A 15,723-nucleotide genomic window follows, 5' to 3' on the forward strand; every position below is an offset into this window, starting at 1 on the left:
TAGACTCACTCAGAAAATCTTGCTTCTCTGATTCTAGCAAGTAGCTCTGTATTTTCTTGGGCATTTTTAAGGTTTTTGGTTAAGAGGTGTCCTCATTAAAGACTGATGTCAAGGGGTCTGTGATTTCAATTTTCTTTTTTCTTTGCTTTTGTGAATGATATATTTGATAGAAGCAGTAAGACACTGGTGTCAGGTAATGAAAAAGGCTTATCATAGTTCATCAAAGCACTGAAATATGTGCCTGACTCTAAATGTGCATAAATGTTATTGAACTGAATACAGAACTTGGCATAATAATAAGAAAATAGTTAGAAAACCACCTAATAACAAATACCCTAGAAATACTATATACTTCTGTAGTAATCAAAACAGCCACAACTTTGATTACTGTCTGAAAAAAGACCAGTGTGAAGAGTGGGAATTTACCAGCCTCACCACAGAAAAACACAACTTGTTTAAGTAGGTGGCAGGAACCAATTCTTCTAAAACTTATGCCAGCACACACCTATACTAAGTTTACTGACTCATGCTAGAAAATGAGATGCAAAGCACACATCAGTCTTGGAGCAAAAAACCTCGGTGAGACAGCGCTCATGCTAAATGTTTTTCCACTGTGGATGAGCCAGGGGCACCCAAGTCCTTAGATGAAAACCAAAAGCACAACATATGCAGTGGGGACTATGGTTCTATCAAGTCAGGTCTCAGGAACACAGTAACACCTACAATGAGTTCCTCAAAATTTAAGAAGGACATCCATAGGTGTGACCAAAAAGTGTCCTGTATGAGGCTATCTGTAATCAGAATGCCAGAGCTAGAGCCCAAATCAAGAGAAGAAGGATAATTTAATTGCAGTGGATAAACACATTTCTCAAGGTGTGAAAATTCCTGTTTGGTCAAAGGACAAAAATCCACAGTTTGTTTATGATGAAGATGATCAAGTCTTTACAACTGAGAAAAAACCATAGGTTAACTATTAGAAAGATAGGAGTTTATAAAAAAAAAAGAGACACCTTTCCTTCGGCATTGTCATGCAGAAAAAGAATGTGTAACATTAGATCATTTTAGGAACACACAAAGCCAACATAAAGCTAGGAATTGTAGCAGAGTACTTCCCAGAGCAGTAGAAAGAAAAATATATTCAAAAGAGCTCTAGAAGAACTGAAAACAATTTGGCAGGTTTACAAAGAAAATAAAAGAGATTATAAGAATTAGCACAAATAAACAGCATTTTAATTTCTGTCATTTCCAAAATTCTCCATTACGCTAGGATATTACAGTGCTGTTTACTAAAAAATATTTGGTACAGACAAGGTTCCTTCTCTAATAGATGTAAAACAGTGAAATATGGCACTCACAGAAAAGATATCCTAAGAGTATATAGGCTAAACACTGCACGGCTTGAGGGCTTTTAGTTCAATAAAATTTGGGAGCTAAAAATTATTTATAAAGTCATTACCCTCGAAACAATGTCAAAACCAGCAAAATCACTGCTGTGGGTTGTGGAGGGGGAGAATTGAGCTTGGGTTTTTTCCTAGAAGAAAAGAAATTTCAGGAGGAAACCTGCACAGGAACACCATGCTAAAGGAGTGAAGAAACAATTGAGGGGACACCAGGAAGGAAAAGCAAACAATACTTGTATAAAGAAAAGAAGTGAACACAAAAGACAAGTCAGCCATGAGAACTAGGTCAGCTAATGAAAAATAACTCCAAGTCACAGTGGTTCAGTCAAAACTTCTGGATGCTAGATATTATTTTCTGTATTACAAATAAAAATAAAGCACCAAAGCTAGAAAAAAAAAGAAAAAAATCCAACCACCACTGAACAAGAATTACAGGCCTGTAACACATCAGTGTTTAATGCAGCCTATAAAGCTACTGAAGTGGCTTATAGTTGCTGGTGAATTTAGAAAGCACTGTGGAGGGCATGTAATATATCTTTTACTGCCACCAAATTTTAATTGGAGATTTTCAGAGCTCCTGTAATTAGTCTAAACCCTTAAAATTTTAGAGTGCGAATTGCTGCAATTCTGCACACACAGAATATTCAATAAGTTTCACAAAATCTTTCAGACTTGAGTAAAACTAGGGAGGCCAGCCTACATTCAGCTATTGATTGACAAATATTCAGCAATGTGTTTCATACTGAGGTCAGCAAAACATGCACCAGTAAGGCACAGCATGTGGTTTTAATGTACTTTGAAGCTGGACAAAAGAAAATCAATTTCCTCCAGAACCTGACTGCACAGTACCCTTCACTGAGCAAGATTTTATTGTTCAATTACACATTTCAAACATTCTTAGGATTCACCTGTGCTATCCCTCATTCTAGTAAAAACCTGCTCTGAGAAAAGCAGAAAGCCTTCCAGAGTCTGCTGGCATTCCAGTTCTGCACAGCCAAACCTATATTCTTACCTGAGGGCGTTGTTAAAAAGAGCCATGTCCCTTGCTCCCTTCTATCTTTAAGGAAATGATCCGAAACCAAAACCTGGGGTGTGGGGAGTGAGGTCCCTGGACATCTTTATGTGCCTAAAGCCAGTTCAATGAGTCCACAGATGAGTCGAGAGAGGGGGAACCCTCCAACAGCCCAGGAAATATAGCTGTGCCTGGTGCTCAGTGTTCCCATGCTGCATGCTTAAGTAGAAAGCCTGGCAATTCCAAATGTAAGAAAGATGTGGGAACATCAGGGAAACCAAGGGAACTGATTGGCAAAAATGGTCCAAGTAAAACTTCAGTGCTGTGCGCACTCCCTTAGCTTTGCATTGTATTCTATCTAAACCACAGCCATAAAGCATTTGGGTTCTCCTCCTTTTCCTAAGCCTGCAAGCCTACTCCCATCGCAAGAATATCAGAAAATGAGAGTGGGGACAGTTAGCAGGAACAACTTGCATGAAAAAGGATTATTGGTTTAGGTTTCATGGAGGAGACTTGCAGGAACTCCCGATCTGAGTTGGATTCTAATCCTCAAAAAGTTTTAGCAAAAGTTTGAGTCCACTTTTTTTTTATAAGCAGTCACTCCTTTCTTGAGCAAAACACAAAACCGCCACATAACTTTTTCCTTCTCTTGTGTTATACCAACACAGTCCATTAACTTGAAATCTGAAATGCCTGAATTCAGATATTTCCATGTGCTCGTGAAAGTCTATTGAGGTACAGCTGACTTGTAGCTACAAGAAAATTGCTATTACAGCTCCCTGTTTTTCTCAAGATCTTGCTATAAACCGATGGCTTAGGAGTTACAAACTTGCAGCCTCTTCTGCATGCACACTGCCCTCGTGACAGTTAACAAAACTTTCCACAGCACCAAATGTCCAATCAGATCAAAGTAACCATTTCTTTAATTTATTTTCATCTGCAGGCCCACAGACAAAAATGACAACTCCACCAAAACATCTTTTAGATTGGCAATGACTGCAAGGAGGTTGCTGTTGAGAGGTTTGTCCATGCATTTCTTATGGAGCAAACCCATTCCACCTGCCTGATGTTACAGAAGACATAATTAAAACTTTTTTTGAGCATGACTGAACATTGACCCTATCAGACTAAGATTATGCCAGTGGGAGAAACAGGCTTATCTAACTCCTAGAGGTGGTGTAAATAGATGATTAAATGCCTGTATAATTCTTTGAAGACAAACTTGAGTAAAAACCAGTGCAAGTATCAGGCGGCAGATATTTCAGTGCAGTAATCCAAAATTAACATTCATTAATCCAAATTTAACAGCACTGCAGGTGTTTTTTTCCTAATCTTTATGTGCTTTATTTCTATCTAATTATCTCCTTTACCTTTCAAGGGTGCTGTAAAGATTATTTTATGAGTATCTTCAAACCAAAATATGATAGTGGTAGGTATTTTATAAAGACATTAAAAAGTTAATACTTCCACATTCGATTTGGAAGATATAAATGGACCATTAGAAGCATGCATTCATTAAAAGATGAAAATAAAGAAATGTTAAATGGTTGCAGGATTTCTTGAAGAGCAACAATACCAGGTACGAAGCACCATAAAGGAGGTAAAGCATGTTGCAGCATCATAAAAGATGTGCACAGTACAGCCAAATCAAAGTTTCTTGGATAAGGTTCACTTTCTTATTTATCAGTTTATGAAATAAGACTACCAATGAGTAATGCTCTTTCAATTAGAGAATATTATAAACATGGTATAAACACGACTGAAATTTCATAAGGGGCACAAATTGCAACATTTGACGGTTCCTATGAAGGAAAGTATAATCTATGTTGCATTTTTTCAGTGATTGTTGCCTGAGATACACTCTAGGTGAATTAAAACAAGTGATAGAGCTGCAAGATTCAGGGTTTCAATCTCAGAAATTAGAGTTGGAATTTTCTGTTTCTCAAATCAATTAGTCTTCCTACTAAACCTACCCTTCATTCATGAGACAAAACTTTGAAGATAGACCAAAGCCTAAAAATGAGCTGGTGTAGGTGGGGAGGACAGGAGGAGAATGTAATGCTTGTTACTACAAGCACATATGAAAATAGTTTCTATTTCTTTTTGAGTTCTGTGTAGTAGCTTGTGTTTCCTAAGTAATAATGATGAGGCCAGTGAAGCAAGTTGCATTTGCACCTGTAAAATCCAGGAAAATCAGTGTGAGATAATGACAGCTACACTGAGTAGGACCTCAGTAACCACAGCTACAGCTTTAACTACAGTCGCTCCTGCCCTTTGCTGCAAGCAAGACACAAAAGCAAACCAGAAACTGTAAGGCATTAGAGAAAATAAAAAAAAAAAAACAAAACTAAAACAAGATATCTCTGAGAGCAGGGCAAAAAAAAAATACAGACTGTACACACAAGATTGTTTGGCTAACAGCCTTGATTTGGTGAAGTGATTTAAGGAAACTCAGCACCATTAAGCAATAGGTGCATTTATTACCATTGTTTCATGAAACATCATTAACTCAGAAAAGTTATAAAAAGATATTACAGCAATGAACTGAAACCTGTTGGTCTGTTTAGGCTGGATTCTAATATCATGGCCATCAACATGAGCAGACGAAAGTACATTCAGGGATGCAATTACATGTCACATCTTTCTTCCTTTTTCATGCAAGCATTTGCGCACAGTGATAACAACACTAAAAGTATTGCCATCTCTCTCTGCAGTCTTTAGCCTTTACTCAAACTGGGACAATGAGCAGCTTACTAAAACCACTGGTACAACTCATTTTGACTTCAGATGGAAGCAAAGAGTCACATTAAAGAGACTACTGAGAAGCTTTAAAACCACCTTAGTCTTAGTTTGAGCTACCTCTCTATAACACTGTGACTCCAAAAGTGTGTAACTTATGTTTACTGACATACATATAAAATGAGTACAAAATGATATAGGCACTTGAGGGAGTTTTAATTTCAAGTACACCTCTAACTGCTTGACACAGAATACATGGCAGCAGCACAAAAAGTAGCAGCATGACTAAGCTTCAAACAGTTTCTTGCTGAAGACAAAAAAGAAATTGCATCTTTTTTCTCTCCCTCACTCCTCGCTCCCTCTGGCTTCTCTGACACCCCGTTACTCAGTGGGCTCTCTTCAGGGATGGTGAATAGAGCAGAAGACAGGTGGAAGGCTGGCAGAGATGCACACCCTTTGGCAGTCTGTATTTCTTTTTTTTTTATGAAATACACTTTAAATTGAAGTCATCCTCATTATCCAGGTAAATATTCTATCTGTCCTACAGACAGCTAATACATGTCCATCCCTTCACCCACTGAGCACATTAAATAGGCAGCCTGCAAGCACCACAGTCAGAAGCAGGATTTTCTCCCTTGGGCAGCTGCCAAAACTTATTCACTTGTAAGCCTCAGACAGAAATTATCATGCTAAGAAGCTCACAAAATAAAATATCAAAATACTAGAAATTCTATCCATGAGAAAATTATTGTTTTAAAGTGAGAGAAGGAAAAACAACATATGCTGCAATAAACAAAAGCAATAGAAAAAAAATTAAACAGGAAATGAAAGGAAACAGAGTGGAAAGGGAAAAAACTAACAGCGCAAAAGAAACAAACACATATTCATACATTAATGAATATACCAAGTAGATAAATCTTTTTGGCTCTTAATATAGTGTTGATACATATATACCAGCAAAATTTCCAATGGAGACTGTAGGCCTTCCTGGCAAACACAGCAATCTTGCATTCTTCTGTTCTAAACTGTCTTTAATAAAAAATATTGGAAAATTGGACTAGTTAAGAAAAAAAAAAATCACACCACTGAAAGACAGAAAAAAATGACTTTATGGAAAAAAAACCAAAACCCCACACCTTTATAGCCAGAAAATAATTTTGGAGAAAAACAAGTCATCTAACAATATTTATACAAAATACTGCTATATGGAATTTGGTTGAGTTTTGAGAAGTTCAATATTTCAGAATATTTATAATATAGATTATTCATTCTGCATTTTGGTAAAACAAGAACAAGGGAGATAGGCATAGAGACGGAAAACCAGAAATGCACAGAAGAGGGGAGAGAAAGAGTAAATAAAAAAAGAGGACAATTTGTGAAGCTGACAACACCAAAAACAGAAAAGTAAGGCACTGCGGTCTAGCTTTGTAAAGGCTCCAAATCCATAGAGATCTAAGAGTTAAAAAACCTCTCAGAAATAACAATAAAACATTAGAAAATTGTTGCAGTCATACACACCTTCTCGCTGAAGCTGAAAATAAGAGAGATGGGCAGAGGGAGAGAGATACGCACTTATACCCTAAGACAGTTCTGAGACCTCATCTAGGCAAAGCTTCTAAAAAAAGTGATAATAATCTTGTCTTGCTTAAGGTCTTAGTATGTACTTCAGTACAGAAGTGGGGATGACAGATGGACACATTGAGGGAAGAAAAGAATTAAGGATGGGGGTGGGATGGGGAGGGCAAAGGAGGGAAACAAAAATACTTGGAAAACAAGCAGAGAGATACACAACAAAATATATTATCTAACTTTTCTCAGTTAGAAAAAAACCAAAACAAACAACAAAAGATGATCATGCGATGTGCTGATGAAAGGTGTTATAAATGACAGCTGTGCATCAATTAAAATCAAGACCTTACCAATGTAAAGCCGAAACCCCAAATACCTTAATTTTTGCAGCCTAATTCCAACATTTTTAAGGAAACTAAGGGGTTATTTATGTGTGCATAACAAGAAGATAAATATTGTGTATTAAAAGTGCTTAAAATAAAACTCAAGATGACACAGAAACGTTACTTAAATATGTCATGATAATTAAAATAAACAAAATACAAATCATATGTTTCTAGAGTAAGAATAGGTTTGTTTAATTACCATTTGCAGCTAAGTTATCAAACATATATATGCTCATTGAATGAAAATATGTGGCAGTATCATAGGAAAAGCATACCAAAGCAGCAACCCACACGGCCTTTAAAGACCTCTTTTGTTTGGAATATTTTTAAAAACTGCCACTGTTGCAGTCTCTGCAGTGGCAGAAAATCTCTTAACATCATTGGAATTCTTGCTGGTGGAGGGACTGTAGGATTTTTAGCCCCAGAATTTTTAGTACCTTCAGCAAGGTAATTTAGCATGTGTTTTATTAAGGACTTTGACAGTTTAGCATACATTTATTTGCTTGTAAATTCAGATTTTTCAGGGAAATTTAGTTTCCATCTCTTGTTATTTCATTGTTATTTATTGGAATATAAGAAATTTATGTTAGATAAAGAGCTCTAATTAAAAAAATTCTTTTATTATAATTTTACCACTTTCATAAAATTACCAGAAGACATTCATTGGCCTAAATATCTCCCTCCTAAGGTGCATGAGCACTTATGCCTTCCCCTTCAGAGGCAAAACATTTAGGCCAATGTCCTGCATGAGCCATGCTGGTGGTCATCAGCTGGTGGTGGTTCAAACAGACAGAACCCTCCTCTTTGGAACAAAACACATTCAGAACCCCTCCAAAGGCATTAACATGGTGCCTTGTGCATACACATTCGAGCGATGCGATCTGCGTGTGCGATTAAGACATTCCCCTGGGGCAGTCACTTACTAGAATTACTGCTGTCATCCTTGGTTCCATCGAGACTTCCATCGGGGTGCATTTGCAAGTAGTAGCCTTGCCTGCAATATAACCTGGTCACTATACCCTTGAGCTGGGGATCTGAAAGACAAACATATTTTGTCACTAGCCTCAAAACTTTTTCCAAGAGTTATCCCTACTTCTCTCACTGTAGGAGGAAGTTTGGTGATGCAGCAATGCTGTCTTAAAAGTACTACAATAGGATGTGTGCTGATGGAGATCGAGAAAAATCTCTCTGCAGAGTGTTGTTAGCTCAGTTCTGTGTCCTGTTCTCTGCCTCCAACATCCTTGATTATCATTAATACAGGTGAAAGAGAAAAAAAAGAACACCCCAAATACCCACAGTCAAAAGCTTAAACCATATTAAGCCCTGCAAAAAAATTTTAGACTTCAGCAACAAGTATAGCCCATTACAGAAACTAACAAAACATTTGAAAAACCTTACTCGATTCATATATGTTAGCAACTTATTGTACTGCACGTAAGTTTTAGGGAAACTGGGTCAAAAAGACCTGTTTCCTTTCCTATCAAAAGTGGTAAACCTATCTGGTATAATTTACAACAGTACCATCTGAAGTTCCCAAAATATTTTAACCAAACTAGAAGCAGATTCAAGTCACCTGCCCTCTCCCACCCCCAGGGAATAACACCCACAATCAGGGCAAGACATAACCCATGTTCAATAGAAGGAAAAAGCTGAAAAACTTCTCAGTAAGCTAAAGCTACAGGAAATCCAGGTAGCTGAACAATGAAGGTACTCCATTAAATACGCTGCATTCATGAAAATTGCCAAGAATTGGGCAGGGAGTGCCGAGTCACAAAGTTTTTGATTCACAGCATAGATGTTGCCTTACCAAATCACAAACTGAGCTGTTGTAAAAGTGATTCAGAGAAAGAAGACATCACATCTTCAAAAAAATCAACAGAACTACCTCTGTGTGATATCAGTATTAATATCGTCAAACATTAACTATTAGGCCCAGTTCCAGGCCGCCAGTACATAAATTTGTGAGAAGGTTGGCATTAAAAGCATCTATATCATATCATGCTTAGCCCTGCTGTAATGCATTAAATTCATAAATACTTTGATACAGATATGTAATAAAATAAACGTGAACTTTGAAGGAAGACAGAAAGTATTTTCATGCAACCCTGTGGCCAGAATACAAAATTTGTGTATAATTGCTCTCACAATTAATCATGCTGAGTTACTTAGAGTATCCTAAGGGGATGTGAAAATAAACAGTAATAAACAAAACTGCCTCTAAGTGTTATGTACTGAAATTTCTATAGAGATTCAGTCCTATGAAATTATCCTGCAAATGTTTTTATTGAATATCCAAATTACGAAGTCATATTAAACAATAAGCCCATCTAAATTAAAAATAGAAGATTAAACTGTAAATATACTAAAAACTGTTACTATAAACAGTAACACCATAAGACTTCTGAGGCATGGAAATAAATAATTTAACAACTGAAGATCAACATATAAGCATATTACAACTTAATTTTTTAAAATTTATTTTAACTGCAAATTTTGCTTTCTGGTAATTTTTACATTTGCATAAGTTTGTCTTTATATATGAATACTCAGAAACAAATATTTTTAAAATTTTTAAACATGCTAAACTGTAATTCATTTGAATGTACTGTCTCCATCAACTTCATCAGGTAATTCAAAAGTATTTTCATAACTTAAAAATGAAAAGTGAGTTCCTCTTACATAGGCACTATTCCTGTCAAAGTAGGCTTTCAATGTGTACTTTCAAACTGACATGCTTGGTTAACACTTATTAAAAAGGCATCTTTAAAGACTAAATAAAAGTATAGTAAAAATATTATTAAAACTAGATCTTTAAAAATTATTTACAGGAAAAACATCAGCATTTTGAAAAACACTTTCTGTTCCCAAGGAATCATGAATAAGTGATTTTTTATCGACCCTTTCTAGTGCAAAGTTTCATAGGAAGGCAAAGTACAGTCAACTCACTGTCACCAGCTGTTTACATCTACTGCTTCAAGGGAAAAACGTCAAACTTAGAAGTCACTTTCAAAGTTGTTCTTTATACTCATTCTATTCATTTTTCTAAATTGACAAATTAAATCTACTTTCTAATGATCATTTGTCTGTTTTCATCAAAAGCATTATTTAACCCTGCTTTACCACTTATCCAAAATGATATTTGAATGAAAGTGAAATGACACATCAATCTTGATGCAAGTCATAATAAGACTGCTCCATACAGCTTCAAGGTAAATATCTCCAAGATGAAGCAGACAATCCTGTCAGGCAAGAAGTTTATCTCTTCCCCTTGCAGAAAGATAAATTACTTTTTCAGGCCCTTTTTGAGACACCTGAGCAGCAAGCAGAGAAGAGAAATCTGCTAGTCCCTGTATTTCCGTATCATTTTATCTACCCTTTGTCTCTTAATAATATTACAGGAACAGTCTTAGCTTCAGGTGATTTACAAATGAGTTTCTCAAATGCTTGTTGACCACACTTTTTAATTCTTTTTTCTTTTTGCTGTCTGCTGGACAGCAGTAGTGAGCAGCAATGCCCAGAAACAACAGCAGAAGATTGGTGCTGCCTGTCCACAAGTGTTCTGGGTGTGTTACCTTTTTAATTCTCACCACAGTGATGCAGACAGACAGACAGACCAGCATTTATTCTTACCCTTTAGCCCCCACACTCGCTTTTATCTTCCCATATGTGAAAGAAAGATAATGGCAAGAAAATACAGTAAAAAAATAAACCACAAACAAACAAGATGAGAGCATACAACCTCACCTAAGAGCTCCCAGCTCCCATGATTTTATTATAGAAGTTTTGCTACTAGTTCTCTTAAAATCCCAGCTGCTGCAGTGAGGTTATTTTGTGAACAATGTAATTTCTATTTAATTTTAAACACCTTGATTTCAGGGGAAATGAAACTAAAAAAAGCAAACTTCACCATGCATCAAAAATTAAGAGACAGTTCAACATCTCCTAATGATTTTTAAGCAATCTTATTTTGCACCTTGACTTCTGAGGTTGAACAGTTCAGCATGACATTTCAGCAATGTCCTACATTGGGAAAAATTATTCTGACTTGTTGTTATTAAAGGCTGTCTCTTAAAATTCAAAGCTATACTGAATGGACAAAGCAACAGCTCTTCAAGACTCTCTTTGACAGCAATCTGTGTGACAGCAGCCACTTGCAGCCCACTTTTCTTGCTTTTTTTTCCTTGTCAGTGGTGATGGCAGGATAGATGATTGCAGTTAGCATGAACACTCTGTCAGTAGCTTTTCTGATGTCCTCAACAAAGGCAGAGTTTAATTAAGATGTCTTCTCTCTCAAATAGTGGCTACAAAAATGGCTTTGGCATTAACTCACGACAGGCTGAGTGCAACTCTTGCTCTAGAAAAATTATGACACTTTATGTTTTGAATTGTGAATATTTTCTGTTCACAGAGAGAATGGCTTTAGCATGTACTTTCCCACTCCAACACACTGCCAGAACAGATTTAGAAACTACAGATTTAAAATAAACAAGGGAAAAAAAAAATCCTTAAATATGAGTGTTAAGACATAGACGAACTTAAAATGCTAAAAGAACAGTGGCGAATATGCCTATTGTATATTTAAAAAATTAGTCCCTTAGCATCCACTGGAGTTTTAATTTTTCGTTTTTACCAGAGGAAGGCTTTTTTTACTGTCATTATTTATTTCCTCCCTCCTCTGTGCAAAGATCCTAAATAAAAGCCTGCTGACAAGCAAATGCTTAATGGGGGGGAAGTCTCACATCAACTCACATTCTTATGGAGAATAAACTGCAGTATCCAGTCATCTACCAGTCTCTCACAAAATGAGTTGCTCAGTGGGCCAAGTAAAAGCCAGTATTTAGAAGTACATTCTGCTCAGATAGCAGAGCATCAAACTCATGATAACAACTGGTAACCCAGGTCCTTCATGTTTTACTTGTCCTTTATTCTTCACAATTCCATCCTGCAGTTCTCACTTTTGGATATTTCAGTGCTAAAAGTACCACTCACATTGGTCCAGGAAAAAAATAGAGCACCTTTTTCTTTAAGATTTATGGTACGCTGATAGTTACCATGACTTGGCTGTCATATCTTGCTCGCTGATGTTATGGTCAGCTTTTGTTAGGAATCTTCTCCCTCATCTATTAAGCTTTATTGAAATATAAAAAACCCCCAACATATGTATTCAGATTTTAAAAACAAAGTAAACCCCCCAAAATCCTGCAACCAGCAGATTTCTTTGGAAGCTGGAAAGTAAAATACCCACCCAAAGTCCAGAGTGTTTCATTCCCTCCAGACACATCTTCTCATTAGTTTGTAAGCCCTGGGAAGTGCAAAAGGGCTTCCTGACTTCTCGCACAAGAGTACTCTAACAGTAGTGTGTGTGTAGGGTGTGCTGGACTGGAATTCTTGCCATGTCTCTTGCTGAAGCATCTCTAGTTTGTAAATAATTAACTACCCCCCTGCAGGCACCTTAGACCCCATCCACTATACCAGAGTTCAAGACATCTTCAACCCCTCACTGACTTCTGCACAGAAACCTATTGTTGCTTCAATGTCTGGATACTTTTTAAAACTTCAAACTTGTCTCTGTAGTGCTTAGTATTTCAGAAACTTTCCACTAAGCAATTCAACTCTGGAAGCAGGGAAAAAATGCCATGTAAAAATTACATTTTCTTTTTTGGATTATCATTTCAGGTATTTCAGTTCCTGCTGTAATGCTTTTCCCAGTTTCCAAAAGTCATCTTCTTCTCAAGCACATTGCTTATGTTCAATTGCAACAGTACTCAAACAGGTACAGTTGTTATAGATTATAACATTACATTTTGCCTTGTTTTTGGCAAGCCTTGCATCGTCATTCCAGCACATAAAGTGCAGGGTCCTCTGAAATGTGTGTTACACAATCATAAAGGCAAGCTTCCTGAAGCAAGTACATTGCCAATGGGGAATTCAAAATACAGAACTTTGTACTTCATTTAAAGGTGATAAAATCCTAAATAGGCATCTGAAACCATCCTTCATTATTAAAGCCTTCAGCTGTTCCAGTGATACAGCTCTTACATTCAAAAGCTTTATACACTCCTTAACTCCTTTATTAGACTGTCCTATCACCTGGTGTCTCAATGTTTCCAAGTTTCTGATCGTGTTTTTACTTTCTCTCATTGTTAATAGGAAATGATAAAATATGGACATTTATTTTATATGTTATTATTTTATTTTAGTGCTCTCTCATTTTAATAATTTTTTCAGTATCTCACAATGTGCATCAGAAAACTAAAATTTAATTAAAAACTTGAAAGAAAAATATTTTTGAAAGAAAGTTTTGCTCTATTCAGGGCAGAAGAGAAAAGCACATAATGTGAACTCAGAAAAGCAATAGCTTCCATTATTCCCTGTTCCCATAAGTAATAATAGTACTTGTTCTGAAACGAGGTGGCTTTCTCTTTGCTCACTTATTTTTCCGTTCTCATGATGATTACAGGGCACTCAACTTTGGTGTTTATTTTTAACTCTACTTTTTGTCCATTTATGTCTCACATCACAAGCTCATCTCCTGCAGAACCTCACTTTGAGAGCGCGGTTAAAAGACAGAAAGTCCTCCTACGTTCCTGCTCTGTCATTGTCATTGGCACTTCCACAGCGTTTATGAAATTTCCCAGTAAACTATGAAAGCAGGTTGGAGTTCTGCAAAATGGTTGCTTTTCTTGAAAGCCCCCTTTGTGCTGGTATCCTTGCCTTTGTGTTGAAAATGTTTTTATGTTAACTGCAAAATGCGCTCCCTTCCATTTGTGGGCACTGACATTTTGGCTCTGGGTCTCACAGTGCATTTCAAACTACATAAGACTTGTTTCTTGCTATATGGTTTTACTTGAACAAATTTGATCATCCATAGAATTACAGAAACTTGGCTTCTAGCTGGGATAATCTATATCTGTTCAGATTTACAGGGTGATTGGATTTAATAGACTTGTCTACAGCATAATAATTAACAGCCTCCTTTACCGGACATATTATTTTTGGAGTGTATTTGCTGGAAAGGGAAGAAGTTTAGGTTGTTCAGAAATCACTTTGTTCCAAAATCACAATTTACATGGCCATAGTAGTTTAATTTTAGTAAATTCATTTAATAATTTCCATTTATCTTCCTACTGGACTACATTGTATAATTCTAATGGTTCTGATCTCGCAACACATGGATTTGTTGGGAAATTCCTGCCTAAACACTGCCTTCCACTTTTGACCCATGTTTCTCCTACTACACTAAAATTCAATGATCTCCACTTTCTTAATATCTAAATGATATCTAAGCTTAAGTTATACACAGGAATATGGAGAAAAAGCTGGTCTCTACTTCCAAGCTTACTTAGATAGCATCAGTCACAGTTTAATATATATAACTAAAAAGCATCAACTTCCACTGATGAAAAAGCCCCATCTTTGCAACTATATTCACCTTCTCAATTTACTTTGAAATCCTAAAAATTCTACTGTCTAAATTCCATGTTAGAGAAATCTTGCTATTACAGTTTTTATTTGTTCTTTTCATTTTACATAAGCCTAAAAAATACCCAATATGTCTTACTGAACGTTAGGAACTTAGATAAAATAACATTCTAGTATTTTGTTTTGAAGCCCTTCCTATACCTGACCATCATAGTTCTACCTAGCATATTCTTGATTCTGAATTCTAACAGCAAAACATTAACATTATACAAAATATTGTTTAATGTTCCTCTTGGAAAAAAAAAGCATCAAGCAATAGATCCCAGAATTAAGTAATTTCTGTACCTTCAATTAGCAATAATCTCTACTTTGTTACCTTTCTATAAAAAGCTTTTGTCAAACGCCAAATATAATTTTTCTCACACTCAAAAAATACCAAAGCACAACATGGCAGCTTCTATTACCACTTAAGCTATGTATAAAATTTGACTAATGCACTGCCCTTGGAATCAGTAAATAAATGGGATTTAAGAATGAGATTTCTCTGAAGATGTCACTGAACATTGAAAGCACAATAGGATGGTCATAGATGACCTTTACAAATGTAACTGAATATATTTCACATAACACCTAACTTACAAAAGAATTAATTTGATACTCCCCTTCCTAAATAATTTCTATTTTTAGAAGTCAATGTTTGAACATTGCATTTGTATTTACTACCTTTACTACTTATCTCCTTGCATGCCGCATCATTAAGTAATTAAATATCTGAAGTCAGCTTCTATTTCTTTCACCAACTGACTTAGAACTAAATTTTAAAGTGCCTAAACAATCTATTTTACAAGAATTCAAAGCCATCAGAGTAATGGTTAATGGAGAGAGAATTAACAGGATAATTCGAATGCCAAGTATTGAATTCTACACCGCATTCCATTTTCTATTTTTGTATTCAGGAGGCTTCTGTAATATCAAGTGGCTGAGGTCTTTAACTTGTAATTAACTTTATTTAATTCTTGCCAGAATACATAAAAGTCCACATAATGAAGTGTATTCCCTCTGCTTTCAGATATGCAAAACCATCACTTCTGAAATATGTTTGTCAAGAGCATAGAGGATCATATTTACTTTTATTTTCTTGCCAGTGGCTCAAAATACTGTAATAAGCCATTCATATCAAGAAATTTTAGTTTAC

The 15,723-nt window shown here is 36.0% G+C and overlaps 1 protein-coding gene across 5 annotated transcripts in view; it reads right to left on the reverse strand.

Annotated features, from left to right (window-relative positions):
- FGF14 (fibroblast growth factor 14) overlaps window positions 1-15,723 on the reverse strand; it is a 386,777-nt gene that overhangs the window by 89,605 nt on the left and 281,449 nt on the right. For 3 of the 5 annotated variants that reach the window (XM_032100140.1, XM_032100145.1, XM_032100141.1), the window contains one exon: window positions 8,030-8,140. The exons of the other annotated variants lie outside the window; for them this stretch is intronic. In XM_032100140.1, coding sequence (XP_031956031.1) covers window positions 8,030-8,140 — 111 coding nt within the window. The remainder of the gene's footprint in view (window positions 1-8,029; window positions 8,141-15,723) is intronic. 5 annotated transcript variants of the gene reach the window in all.

This window comes from Corvus moneduloides, chromosome 2, assembly GCF_009650955.1.
Source record: "Corvus moneduloides isolate bCorMon1 chromosome 2, bCorMon1.pri, whole genome shotgun sequence".
Lineage (NCBI taxonomy): Eukaryota > Metazoa > Chordata > Aves > Passeriformes > Corvidae > Corvus > Corvus moneduloides.